Source organism: Dendrobates tinctorius, unplaced genomic scaffold (genome assembly GCF_039654945.1).
Source record: "Dendrobates tinctorius isolate UK_male_01 unplaced genomic scaffold, ASM3965494v1 ptg000016l, whole genome shotgun sequence".
Lineage (NCBI taxonomy): Eukaryota > Metazoa > Chordata > Amphibia > Anura > Dendrobatidae > Dendrobates > Dendrobates tinctorius.
The window spans coordinates 8233891-8257181 of record NW_027361684.1 but is presented as its reverse complement, the minus strand read 5'-3'; the positions used below and the strand labels follow the sequence as shown (position 1 = coordinate 8257181).

General features: G+C 44.2%; 1 protein-coding gene across 5 annotated transcripts in view; it reads left to right on the top strand.

Moving 5' to 3' along the window:
- ABR (ABR activator of RhoGEF and GTPase) overlaps positions 1-23291 on the top strand; it is a 392053-nt gene that overhangs the window by 213897 nt on the left and 154865 nt on the right. For all 5 annotated transcript variants that reach the window (XM_073565382.1, XM_073565385.1, XM_073565384.1 and 2 more), the window contains one exon: positions 5448-5552. In XM_073565382.1, coding sequence (XP_073421483.1) covers positions 5448-5552 — 105 coding nt within the window. The remainder of the gene's footprint in view (positions 1-5447; positions 5553-23291) is intronic.

Genomic DNA, 23291 nt, shown 5'->3' with positions numbered 1-23291 from the left:
CTTATCCCAGAAGGCACTGGGAATATGCAAATGATCTCCTCAAGACTCTTCCCCTGGTTTTCCGATTTCCTCTTTTCAGCTGCAACCGCCAAAACCCAGTGATCGTTGAGCTCGCGGAGACTCTTTACTTATCCCAGAAGGCACTGGGAATATGCAAATGATCTCCTCAAGACTCTTCCCCTGGTTTTCCGATTTCCTCTTTTCAGCTGCAACCGCCAAAACCCAGTGATCGTTGAGCTCGCGGAGACTCTTTACTTATCCCAGAAGGCACTGGGAATATGCAAATGATCTCCTCAAGACTCTTCCCCTGGTTTTCCGATTTCCTCTTTTCAGCTGCAACCGCCAAAACCCAGTGATCGTTGAGCTCGCGGAGACTCTTTACTTATCCCAGAAGGCACTGGGAATATGCAAATGATCTCCTCAAGACTCTTCCCCTGGTAAGAGAAGACGAGCTGGTATTTTGTCATTTAGAAGATTCAGCTGAGGATGTTCCATCAGTTTGATTAAACCACAAGTATATTTAGCTAAATGGATGCACGTCTGTTCTCTAGTTGGGATTGTGGTTTGCATTTCTGGAAACGGCATAAATGATTGAAGTGACGGCTGCATATCAATCACAGAGTATGGGAAGTAGTGAAGAGGTTCCAGAATAATCCTTCTGAAGACTTTGGGTGTTCATGACAGCTGACACCAACAAGCTGCCTCAATGTCAGGCTCTGCTGCAGTTCATCATATATAACCTTGGGATAAAAGATCTGTTTCCCTACTTTTTAATGAAGATGATCAAATAGACTGAGCAATATCATCACAGATAGAAGCACACCGCTCCGCTAGCAATGTAGGGAGCTCTAAATCTGCTTCCTAGACTTAACTTTTTAAGTTCACACTGGGCGTTTTTGCTGCGTTTTTTGCTACTTTTTTATGCTAATTTCCAGGTGCTTTTTACAGTACCAGCAAAGCCTATGAGATTTCAGATGTTTCATGCACACACTTTTTTTTTTTTTTTTTTTCTCATCAGGATTTTGTGCTTTGCAGCATTTTTTTGACATAGACAGTGTTTTTCACCCATTGACTTGAATGGATGGTGAAAAAATGCTGCAAATACACAGGTTGACCTTTCTTGTAGCGTATGTGCTGCAGAAAAGTCAAGGACAGCATGATGTGACATCACAGTCAGCTCCGCTACCTCTAGATGACAGGCTGCATGATTCGTCCATATAGCCTATCATCTAGCAGAGCGGACCCGATCCCCATTCACCTGAATGGGGGGTCCGACAATAGTGTTTGACATAGTCATATGTGTGACAGCGTGGCAAATACTGCTTCTGATCGGCGGTGAAACCATCCTCGCTGGTTAGAGAGCCGCAGTTCCCACGCTGTCAAAAGACAGCGTGAGTGGCACAGCTGTGATCGGAGGTATAAAGTTCACTTCCGGTCACTGGTGTCAGCTGATGGGACAACAACTCCCATCATCCAACACTTGCTGCTGCTAATAACAATGAGAGCAGGAGTGGATGATGGGAGTATTCATCAGCCGTTCTTGCGCTGTAAATAAATAATAAAAAAAAACCCTCCGTGGGTTCCCAACTATTTTTGATAACCAGCCAGGCAAAACTCACAGTTGGGGGCTGCAGCTCTCAGCTGTCAGCATTAGCAAGGCTGATTATCAAGAATAGAGGGGTCCCCATGCTGATTTTTTAATTATTTAAATAAATAAAAAAAAACCCGGTGTGGGGTCCCCCTATTTTTGACAACCAACCTTGCTACAGCTGGGGGCTGGTACTCTCAGGCTGGTAAGGGGCCATGGATATTTGCCCCTCAGCCTAAAAATAGCAGCCTGCAGCTGCACAGAAAAGGCACTCTATTAGATGCGCCAATTCTGTCGCTTTGTCCAGCTCTTCCCACTTGCCCTGTAGCGGTGGCAAGTGGGGTTTATTATATTTGTTGGGTTGATGTCACCTTTGTATTGTCAGGTCACATCAAGCCCTGAGTCACGTTGTATAAAAACACACACAGCAAGAATAAAGTCCTTTAATTGAAAAAAAGACACTCCTTTATAATCTTAGTTAAACCGTACTTACAACCTCGCCTAATTCCACTGAAGCCCTCATCCTCCTGTAATAAACCAAAAATAATAATAACAATATCCGTCACCTCTCCGTCGTTCTGTCCCACGCCGTAATCCATGTCTCGGGGAGAAATAGTATTCAACCTGGATGGTGCCAAGATACGACCATCCAGGCTGAAAACCACTGGTGAATGAGCTGCTGGGAGCACAGCGTCAGTAACATCACTGAGGCTGCGTTACCATCTGGACAGAACTGCGGTGACCTTGGTGAGATCCCCACTAGCACCGTGAGAAAGTCGCATGGTGCAGAGGCAAGTTCACTGCAGTTGAAATTCACCACAGTGTATATATAGTGGGTACGGGAAGTATTCAGACCCCTTTAAATTTTTCACTTTGTTTCATTGCAGCCATTTGGTAGATTCAAAAAAGTTCATTTTTTTTCTCATTAATGTATACTCTGCACCCCATCTTGACTGAAAACCCCCCCAGAAATGTTGAAATTTTTGCAAATTTATTAAAAGAAAAACTGAAATCACATGGTCATAAGTATTCAGACCCTTTGCTCAGACACTCATATTTAAGTCACATGCTGTCCATTTCCTTGTGATCCTCCTTGAGATGGTTCTACTCCTTCATTGGAGTCCAGCTGTGATTAATTAAACTCATAGGACTTGATTTGTAAAGGCGCACACCTGTCTATATACGACCTCACAGTGCATGTCAGACCAAATGAGAATCATGAGGTCAAAGGAACTGGCCAAGGAGCTCAGAGAGAATTGTGGCAAGGCACACATTTGGCTAAGGCTTTTGCTGCAGAAAAAAAAGCAGCAAAAACGCCCAGCGTGAACTTATTCTTATGCAAAGCTTATTAAAATCTCCCTCTACCTTGTGCTGGTGATGAATATGTCAGTGTTCTAGGAAAGGTGGCCATGTCCTCAGGTAGCTGTTGGCCTCAGACTTATTCAGCCACCAGGTGTTCCAGACAACCCTTCCTGCCCCATTGCCATGCACGCTTGGTTCAGTTGAGTGTGCATGTGTTCCTATTGCAGAGAAGTGATCTAAGTCGCTGCCAGACTCCTGGAGGGATGAATGATCTCTCATAGAAACAATGGATCGGTCAGGATGAAATGAATATGCCCAATCTTTCTGTCCCGTCCTCCCACATATTCAGATTTGTGGAATACTTAGTGGTTTCATTTCACGATAGGCAACCAACTTGCATCTGAGTGTGGGCACCTTAAGACTCAGACAGAGCGTCGCCTCATTACGTTCTCTGGCTCCATCTTCCTTTTCTTATTAGAGATGTAAGTATTAGGTTCTATGCATAAAGAATCGATCGTCGTGTCCTACCAGTATTGAGCTAAATTATACAGGATCCAGTGACTGCTTTTTCTCTTTTGCAGCACCATCATTATGCTTGTAAATGCTGTTTCTAAACATGGTGAGACAAGACTTGGGTGGGGTTTTGTTTCCTCCGGCTGCAGAATCCTTTTTTTTTTTCTGCCTATAAAATGACTGGCAAAGATGGCATCCATTGTTACACACCCTCAGCTATAATAAGTACCTGATGAAAGCTTAGTTCAGGAGGCAAATTACTGAGGACTTTCTATATTTTTTTCATTTACCTGGTATGTTTCTGATTAAGAAATCAATTATGTACACTATATGGAGGAATGTACCGTATTTGGACACCTACACAATAAACTTACCGGATCTTTTATGAAATCTCATACGAAAATCCACAGGTATTAATATGGACTTGGTCACCACCTTGCAGCTTCCACTCTTCTGGGAAGTCTTCCTACAAGATTTTATGTGTAGACGTTTTTGCCCAGTTATCCAGAAGAACGTTTTTGAGGTGGCACTGAGGTTGGGTGAGAGGTCCTGGCTCACAATCTCTGTTCTAGTTCATCTTAAAGATCTTGGAAGGGGTTAGGTCCTGAATCTGTGTGGACCAGTTAAGTTATTCCTCATCAGAGTTCCCCCAACCATCCCTTTATAAACCATACTTTGGGCATTGGTGCACTGTCATGGTGGAACTGGAAAGGAAATACTCTTGGGTGGATTCGGAACTCCCAAAGCTTTGAATTGTCTGAGAGACCACATGCATTGCCACTCATCCACACACTGGAGGTCGGAAGAGAGGCCTGAGGAACCCCTCTTCTGGCGATGGATGGGCCCACATTTATGACATATCTAGTTAGTCTTATGTGAGGCAACCCCTCTTTTATTAAACTAGTTTTACATGTACCCTTTTTCTTATGAACCTGTAGGCTGGCTGCCATGAGGCTGAAGATCAGTACTGGTAAAATATATCAAATACATTGTTTTTAAAAATACACTAATGTTCTGGACACCTTGGTTCTTCATTTTTTCGCTCACTTCTTGATTGTAGAATGTATTATGCCATTTACCAATTGTGACGATGAATGAAATGCCGCGCCCCGGTGCGGTCTGCTGCTCCTCCTGTTATAGAGAATATCTTTGTTATCCTTGGAGCTTTTGCTGATAATAGTTCTAAGTTTGCATCACTTTGGCCTTCAGAGCTGTAATAATTGAGGGAACTTCCTGTTTCCATCATGAAGTAATGAACGGTTCTACTGTTGGATTGTTTTCGTTACCTTGGTAGGTTTGGCTGCATTTGTATACAGTGAATGTTCTTGTGTTTGGTCTGCCAGAGGTTCAGCTGGAGCAAGCCGGCTTCATCTAACCATGCGGCTCACATTTATGGCCTCTTGTACTCTCACAAATATTCAAAAAAATAAATAGTGCAGTATGGAAAAAGTGCTGTCAGCCCATTTTATGTGATAAATATACTTAAAAGTGCAAGGAAAATGTTAACGTCAAACCAAGGCTTCGCCAGGACGTGACTTTTTCTGTAGTGTTCTGTCACGATTCTTTCAAGTTCTTCCTTGTTTTGCTTCTTTTTTTATTTTTCTTGCCGCAGCTTAAAATCCTCAGGCATACGACCATATTAAGCTCTATGTTGTAGGTTACCTCAACAGACTAATAACAGGAGATACGCTTTATTGGAATCTGTAGATATGTGTATATATTTAAAACCTGTGCTTAACTCACCCTCCCGGTGTCCATTCCTGAGTCTCTGCAGCTGCTGTTGGTGTCTTTTATTGTTTGCAGCCCTGATGTCAGGTCAACAGCACTGCAGCCAGTCAGTGACCTCAGCGGCTCTTGTCGTTAGCGCTCTGGCAGAGCAGCTTTGTTATTGAAATTGCAAAACTTTTGTCTTTTCTGCATGATATAATGCGGTTCTTATCTTTGTTGTACTATGGTCGCCGATCACACCTTATAACCGACATCAGCTCAGGGCTATGAACTCTCCCACTTGTATCTTTCTCACCACCTCCGTCTTTTCTTACAGGGAGAAAGCGAATCTGATAAAGGGCTTTTGATGAGAAAACTTGTCCTCTCTGGGGTCCTAGCGAGTGAAGAAATCTATATTAACCAGCTAGAAGCACTGCTTTTGGTAAGTAGATTTTCTTTTTTATGAGTAGTGATAGTAATAAAGTCATTAAGTGAGGAATTATTATTGGTTTGTAGGAAGTTGTGCGTTACTGGTGGAAAGGTTACCAGGTGATGATGCAAGGCGTTCGTGTATGCCATCCTGAGCTGCAGGCGGTTGCCCCATCAGGTTGGCCATGCTAAGTGTGTCTTGGGCGTGCTCGAAAAATGTTAGAGTCCCCGCACTGGCTGTTTGACAGCAGCGACAGATAGAGATTGCTGTTTGTTAGTCAATCCTCACATGTGTTGCATGTTGCGGCTGTCGAACATCCGTGAGATGTGAAACCGCAGGGGCTCAAACATATTCAAGCATGCCAAAGTCACTCGGTTAGCACCCGAGCATGATCGGATAACACCTTATCCCAGCACGTTCGCTCATCACCATCGTCCCCTTTTGTCCATCCATGGAGATTTAACAAGCTTGTCTTTTGAAAAGAAAATCTTAAGTAAAAGTGAAATTGTAGTGGGTACAACTATTATGTGTAGAGGGCCAGTCAAGCATATGAAATCAACCAATGGAAAACAAAGTATATACAAAATAAGGCCTGCACATCCACATAAATGAGACTTTATTTGGAAAAAGAGAACAAATTTAACATCGCTATTAAACCCCCCCAACTGTGTATATGATGACTTATTTCAGCTCAAAATAATGAGCAAGAATAATCCACATCCTCAAACCAAAGGAATTGGTGCAGATATGTGGTAGGAATACATACAAAAAAATAAAAACCCTGTAGCCCAAAAAATAATGTAATACAATTTTAAAAAATTTATTTGAAGAATAGGTATGTAATAAATATGATGTTTTAAAGCCTAAATGTTATAATGAGAGTATAAGAAAAAAAATTTGATAGGGATCTGTGGCTATTTTGGTTAAAATTGAAAAACCATGCATGTTGGAGAAATAGAGTAAAAAAAACCTTTGTAAATAATGTACTCACCTAATAGACGAAAAAGAATCATTCCTTTTTGCAGGGATTGTCTAACAAACAGGAAATCCCTGCATGTGTTGCATCTGTCGAACAGTCACGAGACATGCAGCCGCGGGGACTAAAACATTTTTCGAACACGCAGAAGACAGTTCGCACCCGAGCATGCTCGCTCATCACTATTTAACACTTAAAATTCCATTATTGCTGGAAGACAGGACCATGACAGCTTTTGCCATTTGCGGTCTTGGGTATAGGCTTTTCTTGAATTACCATACACATCACAATACCTAGGAACAGGCATGGAGGAAGATAGAGCGCAGCAGTGCAGGAAAGAAAATACAGTAGGATCTGAGACATGAACCCAAAAGGGAATGAAAAAGTAGTTTTCTCAAAGATCGAAAGTATGCATAATATATGGTGAAACTGGAAATTTGCCTCAAAAATCTAGATGGACTGTTACTTTTTTTTTCCTATATTTAAAAATGTAGTTATTTCTGCAGCCCCAGTAAATAAAAATAAGTTTTTAACAGTCTGAAAATGCTTCTGCTCACCTTTACACAAAACCAGAGCTCCTGCACCGGCTGTGATGGCTCGCTCTGCTCTTCCTCTTACCGTTAGAGATGGCAGCAATAAGGAGGAAGAGATTATATACAGATCTAGACTGGACACAGGAGAAAGTATCTCTTGAGGGCAGATAAACGTGGCATAGATGAGGAAGAAATCAAATCAAGAAAAAATTAGTACGATATTGGCGTTGTGCTGATGCATGCAAGCAAGGAAGACCTCAGCCCCTGGATATACACACACCTCACATCCAGCATGTATTACAGGGAGGGACACTCCTAGAAGAGACCTCACATCCAGCATGTATTACAGGGAGGGACACTCCTACAAGAGACCTCACATCCAGCATGTATTACAGGGAGGGAAACTCCTACAAGAGACCTCACATCCAGCATGTATTACAGGGAGGGAAACTCCTACAAGAGACCTCACATCCAGCATGTAATACAGGGAGGGGCACTCCTACAAGAGAAAAATCTGAAACTTGGACCAGGCTGCAAGCTGCATATCAGGGAGGACTGAAAATGAAAAAAATGAATGAAGGAATGAAAATTGCAGACTGTAATTTTAGTAACTAAAGATAACCATGAACACATGTACAAGTCATTTATTACATTGCTACACCTTGAAACTGGAATCAGTTTGGTTTTATGAACTGGTTCTGTTTTTTGTAAACAAAATGCTAATGTACTAACTTCCCTGTGTTACGGCAAATTTTGCTTTGTAAAAAAAAAACAAATCATATGCATTTAAAAGAAAATAACAGCAATCTTTTTTTGTTTTTTTTTGTTTAGGGGTCAATGCTACAAATCTTACCATACCTATAGAAGTGTGCTTATCGCACTGATCCCTTAGTCTGGAATTGGTTGACAAGGGTTTTTTTTTTTTAGGGAATACATATTTTAGTGCTAAAAATGTTACAAATGTGTCGTCAAATGCTTATATGGCCAATGGCTATTTTGCCAGATTCAGCCATAATAATGCATGCTCAGCCATAAAGTGCATTTTCATTAAGAGGATGAATAACCATGGATGTTAGGGCACCACCTGATATTTAAGGGCTCATTCCAGCACATACTACTATGTATGTAACAAGCAAGTAAAAAAAAAGTGTGCAAATGCCAGAAGATCACCCAGTAATTTGACATAAATTAAATTGATCTTTTTTACTCGGTGATTGTCTGGCATTTGCACACTTTTTCCTTTCTTGCATTATTGAGAAGAGCGATATAAGCAGACTTTGTGGTAGTGGCTTATTTCACTTAGGGACAAAAGATTTGGATTGGTGAAATCCAACCTAGTCATCATCCTTCCTTCACCCCAAATTTGACCTTTATAGAATAGATGGGAGGCCACAATACACAGGCCAATGGTGAGAGGGCGGGGTATTTCAGATAGCTATTCTAATGGTGGCTTTAAGAGCCCCCCTCCCCCCCAAAAAAATAAAAAAATCCATACAGTGTACAAGAATAATACCGTAAATTCCATCAGCAAAGAGCCTGGTATTACATGCTAAAAGAATTATTCTGCCATGTAGAAACCTTTTGTGATGTGTGTGCTTGTGGTGTGAGCAGAGACTATTGTAAAGGTTTGTTTTTTCTTGTGCTATTGTTAAATCACCTTTCGTTGAAGTTAAACTTCCCTATGAAAGAAGAACAAACATATAAGACTGTGCCCATTGCAAAACTGCAGCGGAAATGCGTGTATATGTATGTGTATACACACACACTATATATATATATATATATATATATATATATATATATATATATATATATATATATATACCGTATGTGTATATATGCACACATACACACACACATCCAGAAATAATTGGATAATGAATGAATCGCCATGATTTCATCTCTGCAGGTAACTTTTTTTTTTTATAATTTAAAGTGAAACAACTGAGATATAACTGACGAGGAGACTTAAAAAGGCTGAACAAATATATTCCATGAAACGTTTAGGAATTACAACCATTTTTCTACAAAGCTTCCTCATTTCAGGAGCTCAAAAGTAATTGGACAAGTTAACTTTACCATAAATAAAATATTCATTTTTAATACTTTGTGGAGAATCCTTTGCAGGTAATGACTGGTGACGTCCATGGCTTCCGGACTTAAGGCAAACGCTTGGTTTCCTCCTTTGTGATGTTTTGTTGGCCTTTACTACAGCCGACTTCAGTTATTGGCTGTTTGTGGGTCTTTCTTCCTTAAGTTTTGTCTTCAGCATGTGAAATGCTGCTCGATGGGGTTCATATCTGGTGATTGACTCGACCACTGCAGAATATTCCACTTCTTTGCCTTAAACTCCTTTGGTGCTTGCGCAGTATGTTTTGGGTCATAGTCCATCTGTACTGTGAGGCGCCGTCCGATCATCCTTGCTGCGTTTTGCATGAATCTGAGCAGAAAGGAACGCTCCGTACACTTCAGAACTCATCCGGCTGCTTCTTTCTTCAGTCACATTTACTATATAATCGTCTAATTCTGTCAGTTTGTAACAGAAATCCCGTGTCGCTGATTGGTCGCAGCCGGCCGGGTGCGACCAATCAGCTACAGGCGCAGTCCTGGCACCCGCTGGTGGTACCAGGCGCTTGCGCAGAACCCCCCGCTGCAGGGACCCCCGCCGCGCTCTGTCCGCCGGGTGCTGCTGCCGCGCTGTCCCGTGAGGGGGGCTCTGCTGTTCAGCGCTGAAATCTCATCTGAGATTTCAGTGCCGAGATCTCCATCTGCGCTTGCGCGGCGGCCATTTTCCAGGAAGCAATCCACTGCACAGGCAAGCAAGCATGGATGGAACGGCAGAGCCCCCCCACGCAGCACGGGACAGCGCAATGGCAAGCAGCGGGGGACAGAGCGGGCGGCAGCACCGTGGGGACATAGCACAGCGGCAGCATCAGACACCCGAAGCGGCACGCCGCACATCAAAACACCCCCTCATCCTAGCAGGAACATTCCACTCTCGCCTCTTCCAGCAGCAACCCTGGGACCCCACATCCCACCACCCCCGGTAAGCAATAAGACTCCTGGATTATAAGAAGCACCACCATTTTATTAAAAAAAAAGTTTTTCCTATTTTTCTCCTCAAAATTTGGGGTGCATCTTATAATTCGGAGAGTTTTATAAGGCGAAAAATACTGTACATACTGTGGTGTAGTGACCACTGTGTCCGCTAGGGGGTGCTCTGTGGATGTCTGAGGAGAGAGGATGAATGGCAGAGTCATGAATGACCATTATGTATCTCAAGGTGGGTGGCCTTGAGATGGAGACTGATGTGTGTATTGATCAGCAGTGATATTGCTGAGGTGTTTCAATGTGTCAGGGAGAAGTCTCTAGGTAACTGGGGAGACGGGCGGCCCCAGTTAGCTACAAACCCACCTAGGGGGTGTGTTTAAGGACGCTATTGCGAAGAGTGTGTGAATGGGTCAAGGACCTGTGATGAGGTCATAGCCATGTGACCCGGTGGGCGTGGCTACGGACCATATATGGTGGCCAGGGTAGGTCACATGTGGTGAATGCTGGGACCCGGTTGGTCCAGTGTGGAAGGTCCCGCTGAGATGGAGCTTCCTGGCTAACAGCCAGTGAAGTGGCTGTGAGTAATGGCGACGTCTGCCTGTTAGTTCCCTGGAGGGAATGAACGTGTGCAGCATGGTGAAGCAGCATGAGGAAACCCTGACAGGGTGAGATAACTTGGGGCTAGGAAGCCCGCGCATTGAACAGTGCATAACTTATATGACTACAGGATAACAGAGGGAAACTCTGTAATGGACGCTATGCCGATTATACAGTGGGGCAAAAAAGTATTTAGTCAGTCAGCAATAGTGCAAGTTCCACCACTTAAAAAGATGAGAGGCATCTGTAATTTACATCATAGGTAGACCTCAACTATGGGAGACAAACTGAGAAAAAAAAATCCAGAAAATCACATTGTCTGTTTTTTTTTCATTTTATTTGCATATTATGGTGGACAATAAGTATTTGGTCAGAAACAAAATTTCATCTCAATACTTTGTGATATATCCTTTGTTGGCAATGACAGAGGTCAAACGTTTTCTGTAAGTCTTCACAAGGTTGCCACACACTGTTGTTGGTATGTTGGCCCATTCCTCCATGCAGATCTCCTCTAGAGCAGTGATGTTTTTGGCTTTTCGCTTGGCAACACGGACTTTCAACTCCCTCCAAAGGTTTTCTATAGGGTTGAGATCTGGAGACTGGCTAGGCCACTCCAGGACCTTGAAATGCTTCTTACGAAGCCACTCCTTCGTTGCCCTGGCGGTGTGCTTTGGATCATTGTCATGTTGAAAGACCCAGCCACGTTTCATCTTCAATGCCCTTGCTGATGGAAGGAGGTTTGCACTCAAAATCTCACGATACATGGCCCCATTCATTCTTTCATGTACCCGGATCAGTCGTCCTGGCCCCTTTGCAGAGAAACAGCCCCAAAGCATGATGTTTCCACCACCATGCTTTACAGTAGGTATGGTGTTTGATGGATGCAACTCAGTATTCTTTTTCCTCCAAACACGACAAGTTGTGTTTCTACCAAACAGTTCCAGTTTGGTTTCATCAGACCATAGGACATTCTCCCAAAACTCCTCTGGATCATCCAAATGCTCTCTAGCAAACTTCAGACGGGCCCGGACATGTACAGGCTTGAGCAGTGGGACACGTCTGGCACTGCAGGATCTGAGTCCATGGTGGCGTAGTGTGTTACTTATGGTAGGCCTTGTTAATTGGTCCCAGCTCTCTGCAGTTCATTCACTAGGTGCCCCCGCGTGGTTCTGGGATTTTTGCTCACCGTTCTTGTGATCATTCTGACCCCACGGGGTGGGATTTTGCGTGGAGCACCAGATCGAGGGAGATTATCAGTGGTCTTGTATGTCTTCCATTTTCTAATTATTGCTCCCACAGTTGATTTCTTCACTCCAAGCTGGTTGGCTATTGCAGATTCAGTCTTCCCAGCCTGGTGCAGGGCTACAATTTTGTTTCTGGTGTCCTTTGACAGCTCTTTGGTCTTCACCATAGTGGAATTTGGAGTCAGACTGTTTGAGGGTGTGCACAGGTGTCTTTTTATACTGATAACAAGTTTAAACAGGTGCCATTACTACAGGTAATGAGTGGAGGAAAGAGGAGACTCTTAAAGAAGAAGTTACAGGTCTGTGAGAGCCAGAAATCTTGATTGCTTGTTTCTGACCAAATACTTATTTTCCACCATAATATGCAAATAAAATGAAAAAAAAACAGACAATGTGATTTTCTGGATTTTTTTTTCCCAGTTTGTCTCCCATAGTTGAGGTCTACCTATGATGTAAATTACAGACGCCTCTCATCTTTTTAAGTGGTGGAACTTGCACTATTGCTGACTGACTAAATACTTTTTTGCCCCACTGTATGCTGTTTTCTGTTGCTGTGATGGTTTATGATGCTGAATAAACCGAAGGGACTATGATTGTTTTGTGGATAACCCGTGCCGGATCTGTTTTTTTTTTTTTGTGGCTGCAGGCGAGTATCCCCTACTTGAATACAGCGCTACCTCAGAAATGCTGGAGAAGAGATTGCTATGGGCATTGTTGTAGCCTTGTTGCTAGGAGCAATGGAAGAGGACTGCAAAGTTTCGGTTGCTAAGGGCAACGGTTTCCAAAGCCACATGTTGCAGTGCTGGCAACGCTGAGCCAGGAGGGCTGACTGTTGTGAAAGCCATGTGATATACTGACAGCAGGTCAGTGAAAGAGACTGGTGGTTGCTAGGGTGCCTCTGCGGATAAGAGGTACCCGAGGACCTGTGTGGCCGACACAGGCAATGGACAGGTGTTCGTGTTGTACTGACCTGGGTCAGTGAGCAAGGTCCTGGAGGGTCAGTGTTGGGAGGTTCTGGGAGAAGAATCGGATCCTTGGAACATGTGGTGTGACCTTGGACCTGGTGAGGTGTTAGTATTGGGCAGTCTCAGGTGGAGACGGATGTCCTGAAGAGCACCTGGTGAGGCTGGTGTGTTGGGAAACCCTGGGAGGAGGGTCGGCTCCCTGAATAGCACCCGGTGTGCCCTGTGTGTTGGACGGTCTCAGGCGGAGACGGAATGTCCTGAATAGCACACAGCCAGGACACGTGAGTTTTGTGTGATGTCTTTTTTTCTTTTCTCAACTCAGCCTGCGGTGGCTCAGTGGGAGTCAAGAAGGTGACAAGCGGCTTCCTGTAACTCGGCAGGGTTACAAAGGGGACAAGCAGCTTCCTGTAACTCGGCGGGGTTACGAAGGGGGCAAGCGGCTTCCGGTAACTCGGCGGGGTTACGAAGGCGACACCAGCAGCGGTGTGTGAACGGCAGCCGGTGGTGTCTGTGTTCGGTGACAGCAGGAGCTGTGGTGGTGCCAACAAGGACTTGTGTGGTATCGTAAGAGACATAAACTGTGGTGTGAACTGTGGTCTGAGAAGACCGGTATAACGGAAATGGGGAGATCCTGAAAGGGGGTGGAGTCCCAGAAGGGGGCGGTGACCCAAATCGGGGTGGTGACCCAAATTGGGGTGGTAACCCAAAAAGGGGTGGAGTCCCAGGAGGGGGCGGCAACCCAAAGTGGGGTGGTGGTCCAGAAAGGGGCCGAGTTTGAGGAAATAACAGCACTGGGTACCTCAGTGGGTATGTCTGGGGAACCGCAGTGTGTTGTATGACTTGGTCAGAATGTGGGATATCCTTTCCGGATAGTAACGATGGGCCGCAGGTGTGTACTGTGATGTTGCGCCGGAAAAGGGGAAGAGTCTTGAGGAGATCATTTGCATATTCCCAGTGCCTTCTGGGATAAGTGAAGAGTCTCCGCGAGCTCAACGATCACTGGGTTTTGGCCGTTGCAGCTGAAAAGAGGAAATCGGAGAAACCGCGCGCCTGTCGGCGCGCAAATTTTGGCTCATCTTTCATCTTTTTAAGAAATCTCAAGATGGAAGAGGCCAGGAGCCATTTGGTGAGCTGCATTTCTTGCTACATGTTCACAGACTTACCAGTGGAAAAGCCAAACTTCACATGCCACAAATGCAAGCTTGTGTCCCTGTTGGAGGAAAAGTTGCAAAATCTCGAAGAGAGGTTAGCTACGTTGAAGATCATTAAGGAAGGTGAAGAGTTCTTGGACAGAGCAGAATTATCTCTTCATGTTACAGAAAGAGAAGAAATTCGAAGTGCACCTGAAGAAACAGAGGAATGGAGACATGTGACCCAGAGAAGCAGGAGGATCAGGAGGCAGTCAGCACCCATACTGCTCAGAAACCAGTACCAGGCTCTCACGCAGGAAAACGATGAAGAAATACATCAGGATAAGACTTTGCCAACAAACAGCAACCTTGTACGCCTTCAGAGTCCTCCTGGATGGAGAAAGAAAAATGTTGTGAAGAAGAAACGGAGAGTGGTGGTCATGGGGGATTCCCTGTTGAGAGGAACAGAGGCCGCTATCTGCAGACCGGATATAACTTCAAGAGAAATGTGCTGTCTTCCAGGTGCAAAAATTAAAGATGTGTCTGACAGGATATCAGGACTCTTCAGACCTACAGATGACTACCCATTCCTGCTACTACATGTGGGGACAAATGACACCGCAAGAAACGACCTGGAAACCATCTGCAGAGACTTTGAAGACTTAGGCAAGAAAGTGAAAGAACTGGGAGCGCAGGTGGTCTTCTCTTCCATCCTCCCAGTGGATGGCCATGGAACAAGGAGGTGGAATAAGATTCTGCAGGTGAACAACTGGCTACGTCGATGGTGCCGTCAGCAACGATTTGGATTTCTGGATCACGGAGTTAACTACTTATACGATGGACTACTTGCTAGAGATGGGGTGCACCTTACGAAGACTGGAAAGCAGGTATTTGGAAGTCGCCTTGCTACACTTGTAAGGAGAGCTTTAAACTAGAACAACATGGGAAGGGAAGCAAAAGACCAGAAAAAGCCATACACCTGACAAATGCTACTGAGAACTCTGCTATTAGAAGTGGAAAGGAAAAACAAAGACAAAAGAATCTAATTAAAAAAAATATTGGAGAAAGAGAAACCAATCACAAACTAAAATGTTTCTATACTAATGCACAAAGCATGGGCAACAAACAAGGAGAATTGGAACTACTAACACAGGAAAAGAAATATGATGTCATTGGAATCACTGAAACTTGGTGGGACAATACACATGATTGGAATACAAGACTAGAAGGATACAACTTATTTGCAAGAAACAGACTTGATAAACGAGGAGGGGGTGTCGCATTGTATGTTAGAAATGCGTATATCTGCACAGAGATTGAAGCTTCAGAGACTGGGAGTTCTGTGGAAACTGTTTGGGTAAGAATACAAGGACAGAACAATGGAAAGGACACCATTGTAGGCATTTACTACAGGCCGCCTGTGCAAGCTGAAGATATGGATGAACTCTTTATGCATCAAATGGCCAAGTTCTCCAAAAAATATGACATAGTTGTCATGGGAGATTTCAACTATCCAGACATTTGTTGGGAATCTCTCTCAGGCAAAACTAATAGGTCAAGGAAATTCTTATCCTCTCTTGCTGACAACTTTATCTTCCAAAAGGTAAAGGAGAAAACAAGGGGAACTGCTACCTTGGATCTAATCCTTATAAACAGGGAGGAAATGGTTGAGGAGGTAAAAGTGGCTGGGACCCTAGGAGGTAGCGACCATGCTATTTTAGAATTTTGGATAACTAGAGGCGGAAGACCTGTGAAGACTCAGACGTCAAGGTTAGATTTCAGAAAGGCAGATTTTAAGGGATTCAGAAAGAGAATTGGAGGGATCCAATGGCTGGATATCCTTAAAGACAAAAATGTCCAGGAAGGATGGGAAATCTTGAAAAATGAAATTCTCAAAGCACAGTTGTTAACAATTCCGAAAAGAGGGAAGAATAGGAAGCATTTAAGGAAACCAGGATGGATGAACACAGAACTTAAGCACATGCTAAAAAGGAAGCAAAAAATGTTTATAAAATGGAAAGAAGGAGGCATATCTAAAGAAGAATATAATGCTGTCTGCAGAACCTGCAAGGCACAAATCAGATTAGCTAAAGCTGAAAATGAATTGAGGCTTGCAAGAGATGTCAAAAGCAATAATAAAGGATTTTGGGGATATGTCAAAAGTAAAAGAAAAGTCAAAGATGCTATAGGATTTTTACAGGATGAAAATGATGAAATGGTAAGACAGGATGTCGAGAAGGCTGAACTTTTAAATTCCTATTTTGCATCTGTTTTCTCTCAGAAAGGAAATGTAACATCAACTGTTATTCACTGTCCTATTAAGGGAATAGAAGAATCCAGGATATCTATAAACAAAAAGATAGTGAGGAAACACTTAGCTAACCTAAATGTATTCAAGTCTCCAGGTCCAGATGAATTACACCCCAGAGTACTGAAGGAGATAGCAGAAGAAATTTTTGAACCCCTCTCCATAATCTTTGAAAATTCTTGGAGAACAGGAGAAGTGCCAGAAGACTGGAGAAGAGCAAATGTTGTTCCTATCTTCAAAAAGGGGAAGAAGGTGGACCCAGGCAACTATAGGCCGGTGAGTCTGACTTCTATACCAGGAAAGATCTTTGAACAAATTATTAAACAACATGTATGTCAATACCTGGATAAGAATGAAGTGATTAAACAGAGTCAGCATGGGTTTGTAACTAATAAGTCATGTCAGACTAATTTAATTTCCTTCTATGATGGTATTACTGATTGGGTGGATCAAGGAAATGCTGTAGATATAGTATATCTTGACTTCAGCAAAGCATTTGACAAAGTCTCTCATACAATCCTTATTGAAAAAATGACTAAGTATGGAATGGACAAGGCAACTGTTAGGTGGATTCATAACTGGCTTAGTGATCGGACCCAAAGAGTGGTCGTAAATGGCTGTACATCCAGTTGGAAGAATGTCTCAAGTGGGGTACCACAGGGCTCTGTCCTGGGCCCTGTATTGTTCAACATCTTTATCAACGATTTAGATGAAGGAATTGAGGGTAAACTGATTAAATTTGCTGATGACACAAAGCTAGGAGGGATAGCTAATACTAGAGAAGAGAGAGAGAGGATTCAAAAAGATTTAAATAAACTGGAGAAGTGGGCAGCAATTAACAGAATGGTTTTTAACAGGGAGAAATGCAAAGTACTACATCTGGGCAATAAAAATGAAAAAAGCATATATAGAATGGGAGGAATAGGGCTAAGTGACAGCACATGTGAAAAAGACGGGTATACTAATAGATCACAGACTGAATGAGTCAACAGTGTGATGCAGCAGCAAAAAAGGCAAATGCAATTCTAGGATGTATTAACAGAAGCATACAGTCTAGATCACGTGAAGTCATTATTTCCCTCTACTCCTCTTTGGTCAGACCTCATCTGGAATATTGTGTCCAATTTTGGGCACCACATTTTAAAAAAGACATCAACAAACTGGAGCAAGTTCAGAAAAGAGCGACCAGAATGGTGACCGGTCTGCAAACCCTGTCTTATGAGGAAAGGTTGCAGGATTTGGGAATGTTTAGTTTGCAAAAGAGAAGACTGAGAGGAGACTTAATAGCTGTCTACAAATATCTAAAGGGCTGTCACATTGTAGAAGGATCAACTTTATTCTCATTTGCACAAGGAAAGACTAGAAGCAATGGGATGAAGCTGAATGGGAGGAGACACAGATTAGATATTAGAAAAAACTTTTTGACAGAGTGATCAATGAGTGGAACAGGCTGCCACGAGAAGTGGTGAGTTCTCCTTCAATGGAAGTCTTCAAACAGAGGCTGGACAGACATCTAACTGGGATGATTTAGCGAATCCTGCTTTGAGCAGGGGGTTGGACCAGATGGCCCAGGAGGTCCCTTCCAACTCTACGTTTCTATGAAAAGAGTCTCTGGTCGGCTGGACTCAGTCAGGTGACTCTGACAGAAACTTCACTCACTTTCTGGCTGACCGAGAAAATGGTACAGGTTCGCTGTAAACATGGGGGTTATGGTGAACTATGCGGTAGACAGAGTAATTTTTGACCCGTCCCATAGCGTTGAGTGCCAAGGGGGCGGTATACCACCAGACTTAGTGTGTGCCTTGGAGAGGGGCCGAGACTTTGTTTTGTTTAATAACGTACGGTTGGACGAGGGAGACGTTTCGACTGGGGCCAAGACACTGAGACAGTGACGCCTCTCAAAGTGGACAGGTCAGAGGTAGAACTGACCGGAAGAGGAGGTACATCTGCCCAACGTACGGACCTGACGTCTCGTGATCGGACGGATGGTGGGCTGGGAGATGAGACGACTGGACTAGACACACGGTCAGAGGGTGACTGGAGGGTTCACTCGACTGATAGGGCTGATCCAGTGGTATCCGTTGAAGATATAATTAGAGAAGTGGTGGTGCGACATGTGATGGCCAAAAAAGAACAAGACCATAAGATACAGTTGATAAGACAGTGGAAAAACATCTCGAACGAGATAGGGTCCTGAGACAAATGGCCGAGCACAGTCTGGAGGGGCTCGAGAAAGAAGTCTTGGAGCTCAGAGGTCACCTGTCAACGTGGCAAAACGTGAACAAGACCCTTAGGGAAGAGATGGAAAGAACTCAGAGGAGTAGTAAAAGGTCTTTGGCAGGAGAGGAAGTTGGAGGAAGACTTACCGCGGGTGAGAGCGAGTGATAACAAGACAGAACTGCCAGTATCCATCTTGGCAAAGGGTTGTGAAGAGATAAAATCTTGTGAAGTTGGTGAGCAACGAACGGAAGAAGACAGTCACCCGGTCGGGTCAACTGTAGTAAGGGAAGTGTCTGTGGTAAAGCCAGAGTCTTCTGTCCAGGAAGAGAGCAAGACCACGACCTTCAAATCTGTGATCGAGGTACCCGAAGACATGCAAGAAGCCTGTGTGGAGGAAGGTGTACATGAGGCTTTCAAAGAGGCAGTCAAGGCGTGTAAGGTGCACTGGGCACCTGAGACTCGGCAGTTGTTGATAATATCAGCCAGAGAAGATACTTCAAACCGGGTAGCTGTCCTGAAAGAGATGCATTTACAATGTCTCCACTCCAAACAACTGGTCAGGCGGAGTAATATGAAGGCTGCTCGACGCCTAGAGTTAGCGAAGGAGGCTATGAATCGGCTGGGTTTGCGGAAAGATGTGATTCCGGTACCCAAAGCTCTGATTGGAAGAATCATTGGAAGATCCGGGAAGGTAATGCAAGACCTTGTGAATATCTCCGGTGTGGTGAGGGTGAGGATCCCTCCTGATGATGACCAGGTATCCAGTGAAGTGGGTAGAATTCCCATCATGGTGGTTAGCTCCGCGGAGAGCCTGAGAGACTTTCGGATGCTCATAGAGTATCGAGTGGGGTACCTGCAAGAGATTCAGCAGTTGAGGCGGGACCGTCGCAAATCAGTAAAGAGGCACAGAACACCAGGTGGCGGCCGCCTTCAATCCAAGATGTAAGGACCCGAACGGTTCCTCCAAGAAGTGACATGGCAGATGGCCGAAGAACGTCAGCAGGTGGTAATTCGACTGGCAGGATGACGTTGAGAGACCGTAGTTCCTGTGAAATGCTGAATGAGTCAGACTCATGCCAGACAGTAGGCTTAACTAAGACTTATGACCGTACCAACCGAGGGAGCTGGTCGGCGAACGGAACAGACAGAGAAAGGAATGGGATGACTAAACAGTGTCTGATGGTGCAGACAGACACTAACTGGAGGGCCAAAGATCAGGGCCGATATTCTGACCGCTGGGGGCGGGGGAGGCCTAACGTAGAGATGAGACCGTATGACAGATGGAGACGGTTCTCTTGACCAATGGGGCAAGGTGTAATAAGTGCCCGGTCTCGAGATACTGGGGTTAATGCTGTGTGTTCAACCCCACAGGTTTGAACAAAGGGGGGAGGTATGTGGTGTAGTGACCACTGTGTCTGCTAGGGGGCGCTGTGTGGATGTCCGAGGAGAGAAGATGAATGGCAGAGTCATGAATGACCATTATGTATTTCAAGGTGGGTATCCTTGAGATGGAGACTGATGTGTGTATTGATCAGCAGTGATATTGCTGAGGTGTTGTTTCACTGTGTCAGGGAGAAGTCTCCAGGTAACTGGGGAGACGGGCTGCCCCAGTTACCTACAAACCCACCCAGGGGGTGTGTTTAAGGACGCTATTGCAAAGAGTGTGGGAATGGGTCAAAGACCTGTGATGAGGTCATAGCCATGTGACCCGGTGGGCGTGGCTATGGACCATATATGGTGGCCAGGGTAGGTCACATGTGGTGAATGCTGGGACCCGGTTGGTCCAGTGTGGAAGGTCCCGCTGAGATGGAGCTTTCTTGCTAACAGCCTGTGAAGTGGCTGTGAGTAATGGCAACGTGTGCCTGTTAGTTCCCTGGAGGGAATGAACGTGTGCAGCATGGTGAAGCAGCATGAGGAAACCCTGACAGGGTGAGAGAACTTGGGGCTAGGAAGCCCGCGCATTGAACAGTGCATAACTTATATGACTACAGGATAACAGAGGGAAACTCTGTAATGGACGTTATGCTGATTATATGCTGTTTTCTGTTGCTGTGATGGTTTATGATGCTGAATAAACCGAAGGGACTATGATTGTTTTGTGGAAAACCCGTGCCGGATCTGTGTTTTTGTGGCTGCAAGCGAGTATCCCCTATTTGAATGACAGCGCTACCTCACAATACATATTCTAGAATACCCGATGCGTTAGAATCGGGCCACCATCTAGTCATCTATAAACATTAGTGACTTGGCGCCATTGGAGGCTGTGCATTCCTTTGCCATCACACTGCCTCCACCATGTTTTACAGAGGATATGAAAATTGTTTCTTCAGAGATCAAGAGGGCTATATCTCTAGTGCCACCTAGAGGAAGTACCAATCCTAAAACTCAATATCGACCTTTTTACGAGCCTTGTCACATGACTTAGGATAAAAGTCAAACCAGAATCTCAATTTTGGGAAACTGTGTTTTGGAGTACTGCCTCTTGTCAGTGTAAAGTGTGACAAGGGGCAGTACTGGTTTAGCTAGGCGAGAGGCGTCTGACCGGGATCCAAGGGGTAACGTTTCTCCTTGTGAAGAGTCACATGTCAAGCCTGGCATGCCAAGATGAGGAGCCTTTTAAGCATTGCAATGCTTTTCTGGGAAATTAAATATTCAAATTGTCTCTTCAGAGAGGACGATAACTTGAACTAGAACTCTAGTACCACCTGTTGGAAGTAGCAATTATAGGTGAATCTGTTGCGGATTCTCAAAGTGCCGGTGAACTATGCAATTTGTTTGTACTTCACCTGGACTTGTGAAACTGTAAGGACTTTCTTGTGTAGTTCCCGGCTGTGCTGCACACAGTCATTCTGCAAATGCAATGTATAAGCCTAGCCCGTCCTGTCCTAATCCACACAGACGGGTTGTAGGGAAGCGGCTGCTGCAGACAGTTGTCTCACTGCCAGCTACAGATAGTAAAAAGGAGGAGAGGGACATGGCTGAGCTCCTGATACTCAGCTGAATTTGCTATATATTTTTTTTTGTTTTGATTGATCCTATTTTGCGTCACAAAGCAAAGAGGAGAGAAGATTTGTTTTGTGTATTTTCTATATTTTATAAGTTTAGACTTTCCCGATTCTTGCTCTACACCATTACTTGTATCTATCTGAAAGGAGAGAAGGATGGGTACGGTAACTCCTGTGTGCTTTAAGCCGGCTTTGTTTGGATTGTATGGGCATACGCCTCCTGGATTTGCATCAATGTAAATATAATTCTAATTATGCAAATACATTATGGGGAAGTGTCGGGGAACAATCATCTTCAGATCATTTAAAGGAACCAGCCTGGTTTTGGCCAATGCTTTGCCATGGATTTGTCGTGAGATCTGTGACGAAAAAGAAAACTGTGTAATATCTGAACCCACCTTAATGTGCTATATTAAAAGGTGTTACCCATAGTTAGAAGGAAGAGGGGTGTTCTTATTTTCAGAAACTTTGCCATTCTTGTCCATGGGCTGTATCTGCTATTGTACTTCATATACACTCCTGTGAATGAACTAGATTGGCGCTGTTTCGAAAAGTAAGTAGACCCAGTAGAGCATCTGGCTCTCTGACTTTTCCTGTTCTGCCTATTAGTGATGAGTGAGTATACTCGTTACTCGAGTTTTCCGAGCATGCTCGGGTGATCTCCGAGTATTTGGATGTGCTCAGAGATTTTTTGTCGCCGTAGCTGCATGATTTGCGGCTGCTAGACAGCCTGAATACATGTGGGGGTTGCCTGTTTGTTAGGAAATCCCCACATGTATTCAGGCTGTCTAGCAGCTGCAAATCATGCAGCTACGGCGACAGAAACTAAATCTCCGAGCACGCCAAAATACTCGGAGATCACCCGTGCATGCTCGGGAAATCTCCAGTAACGAGTATACTCGCTCATCACTACTTATCATACAAATGGCTGAGAAACAGGAGCATATGATTTATAAAAAGTTACACTCTCACCATTGAAATGGCAACATTTTTCATAATTTGCATGCCGTTAGTATGTCTATATCCATTCTATGATTTCCATAATACTTCCTTCTTGGTGTTGCAGTTTCATTGTTGCAGTGTGTATTGTGCGGATTCGCTGCTCCATGTAAGAATACATGTTACAGTAAGCACATTGACCAATGTTATTCAGTGAGTCAGTGCTGATTTGCGAGTTTTTTCTCAGCTGTAATCGGGCAGAGGATAAAATCACAACATGCTGTGAGTGGCTGCGTGTGTTGGATGAGACTCGCCAATGGAAGTCCATATTTGATAACCAGCAAAGGTAAAGCAGACAGCTGTGGGCTGATATTATCAGGCTGGGAAAGTCCCTGGTTATTGGTCCATTCCCAGCCTAAAAATACCAGCCCGCAGCCGCCCTAGAATTGGCGCATCGCATTAGATACGACAATTCTGGCGCTTTGTCTTCGCTGCTTCCGATTTGCCCTGGTATGTTGGCAATCAGGATAGTTGAGCTTGTCAAAAATCACAGCTGGCATCAAGACTTGGGTTTATGAATTGGTAGGTGTCTATCAGACACCCCCATTACTAACCCAGTAGTAAAAAAAACACACAAAAAATACTTTATTTGAATAAACACTCCCAGACTCTTTCCCTGGTTCGCCAATTTATTGAAAAAAAGAATGATGCAGGTCCGACATAGTCCAGGTAATGCAACATTGTCAACCGAATCCACAGATGGATACCTGAAAAGCATAAAAA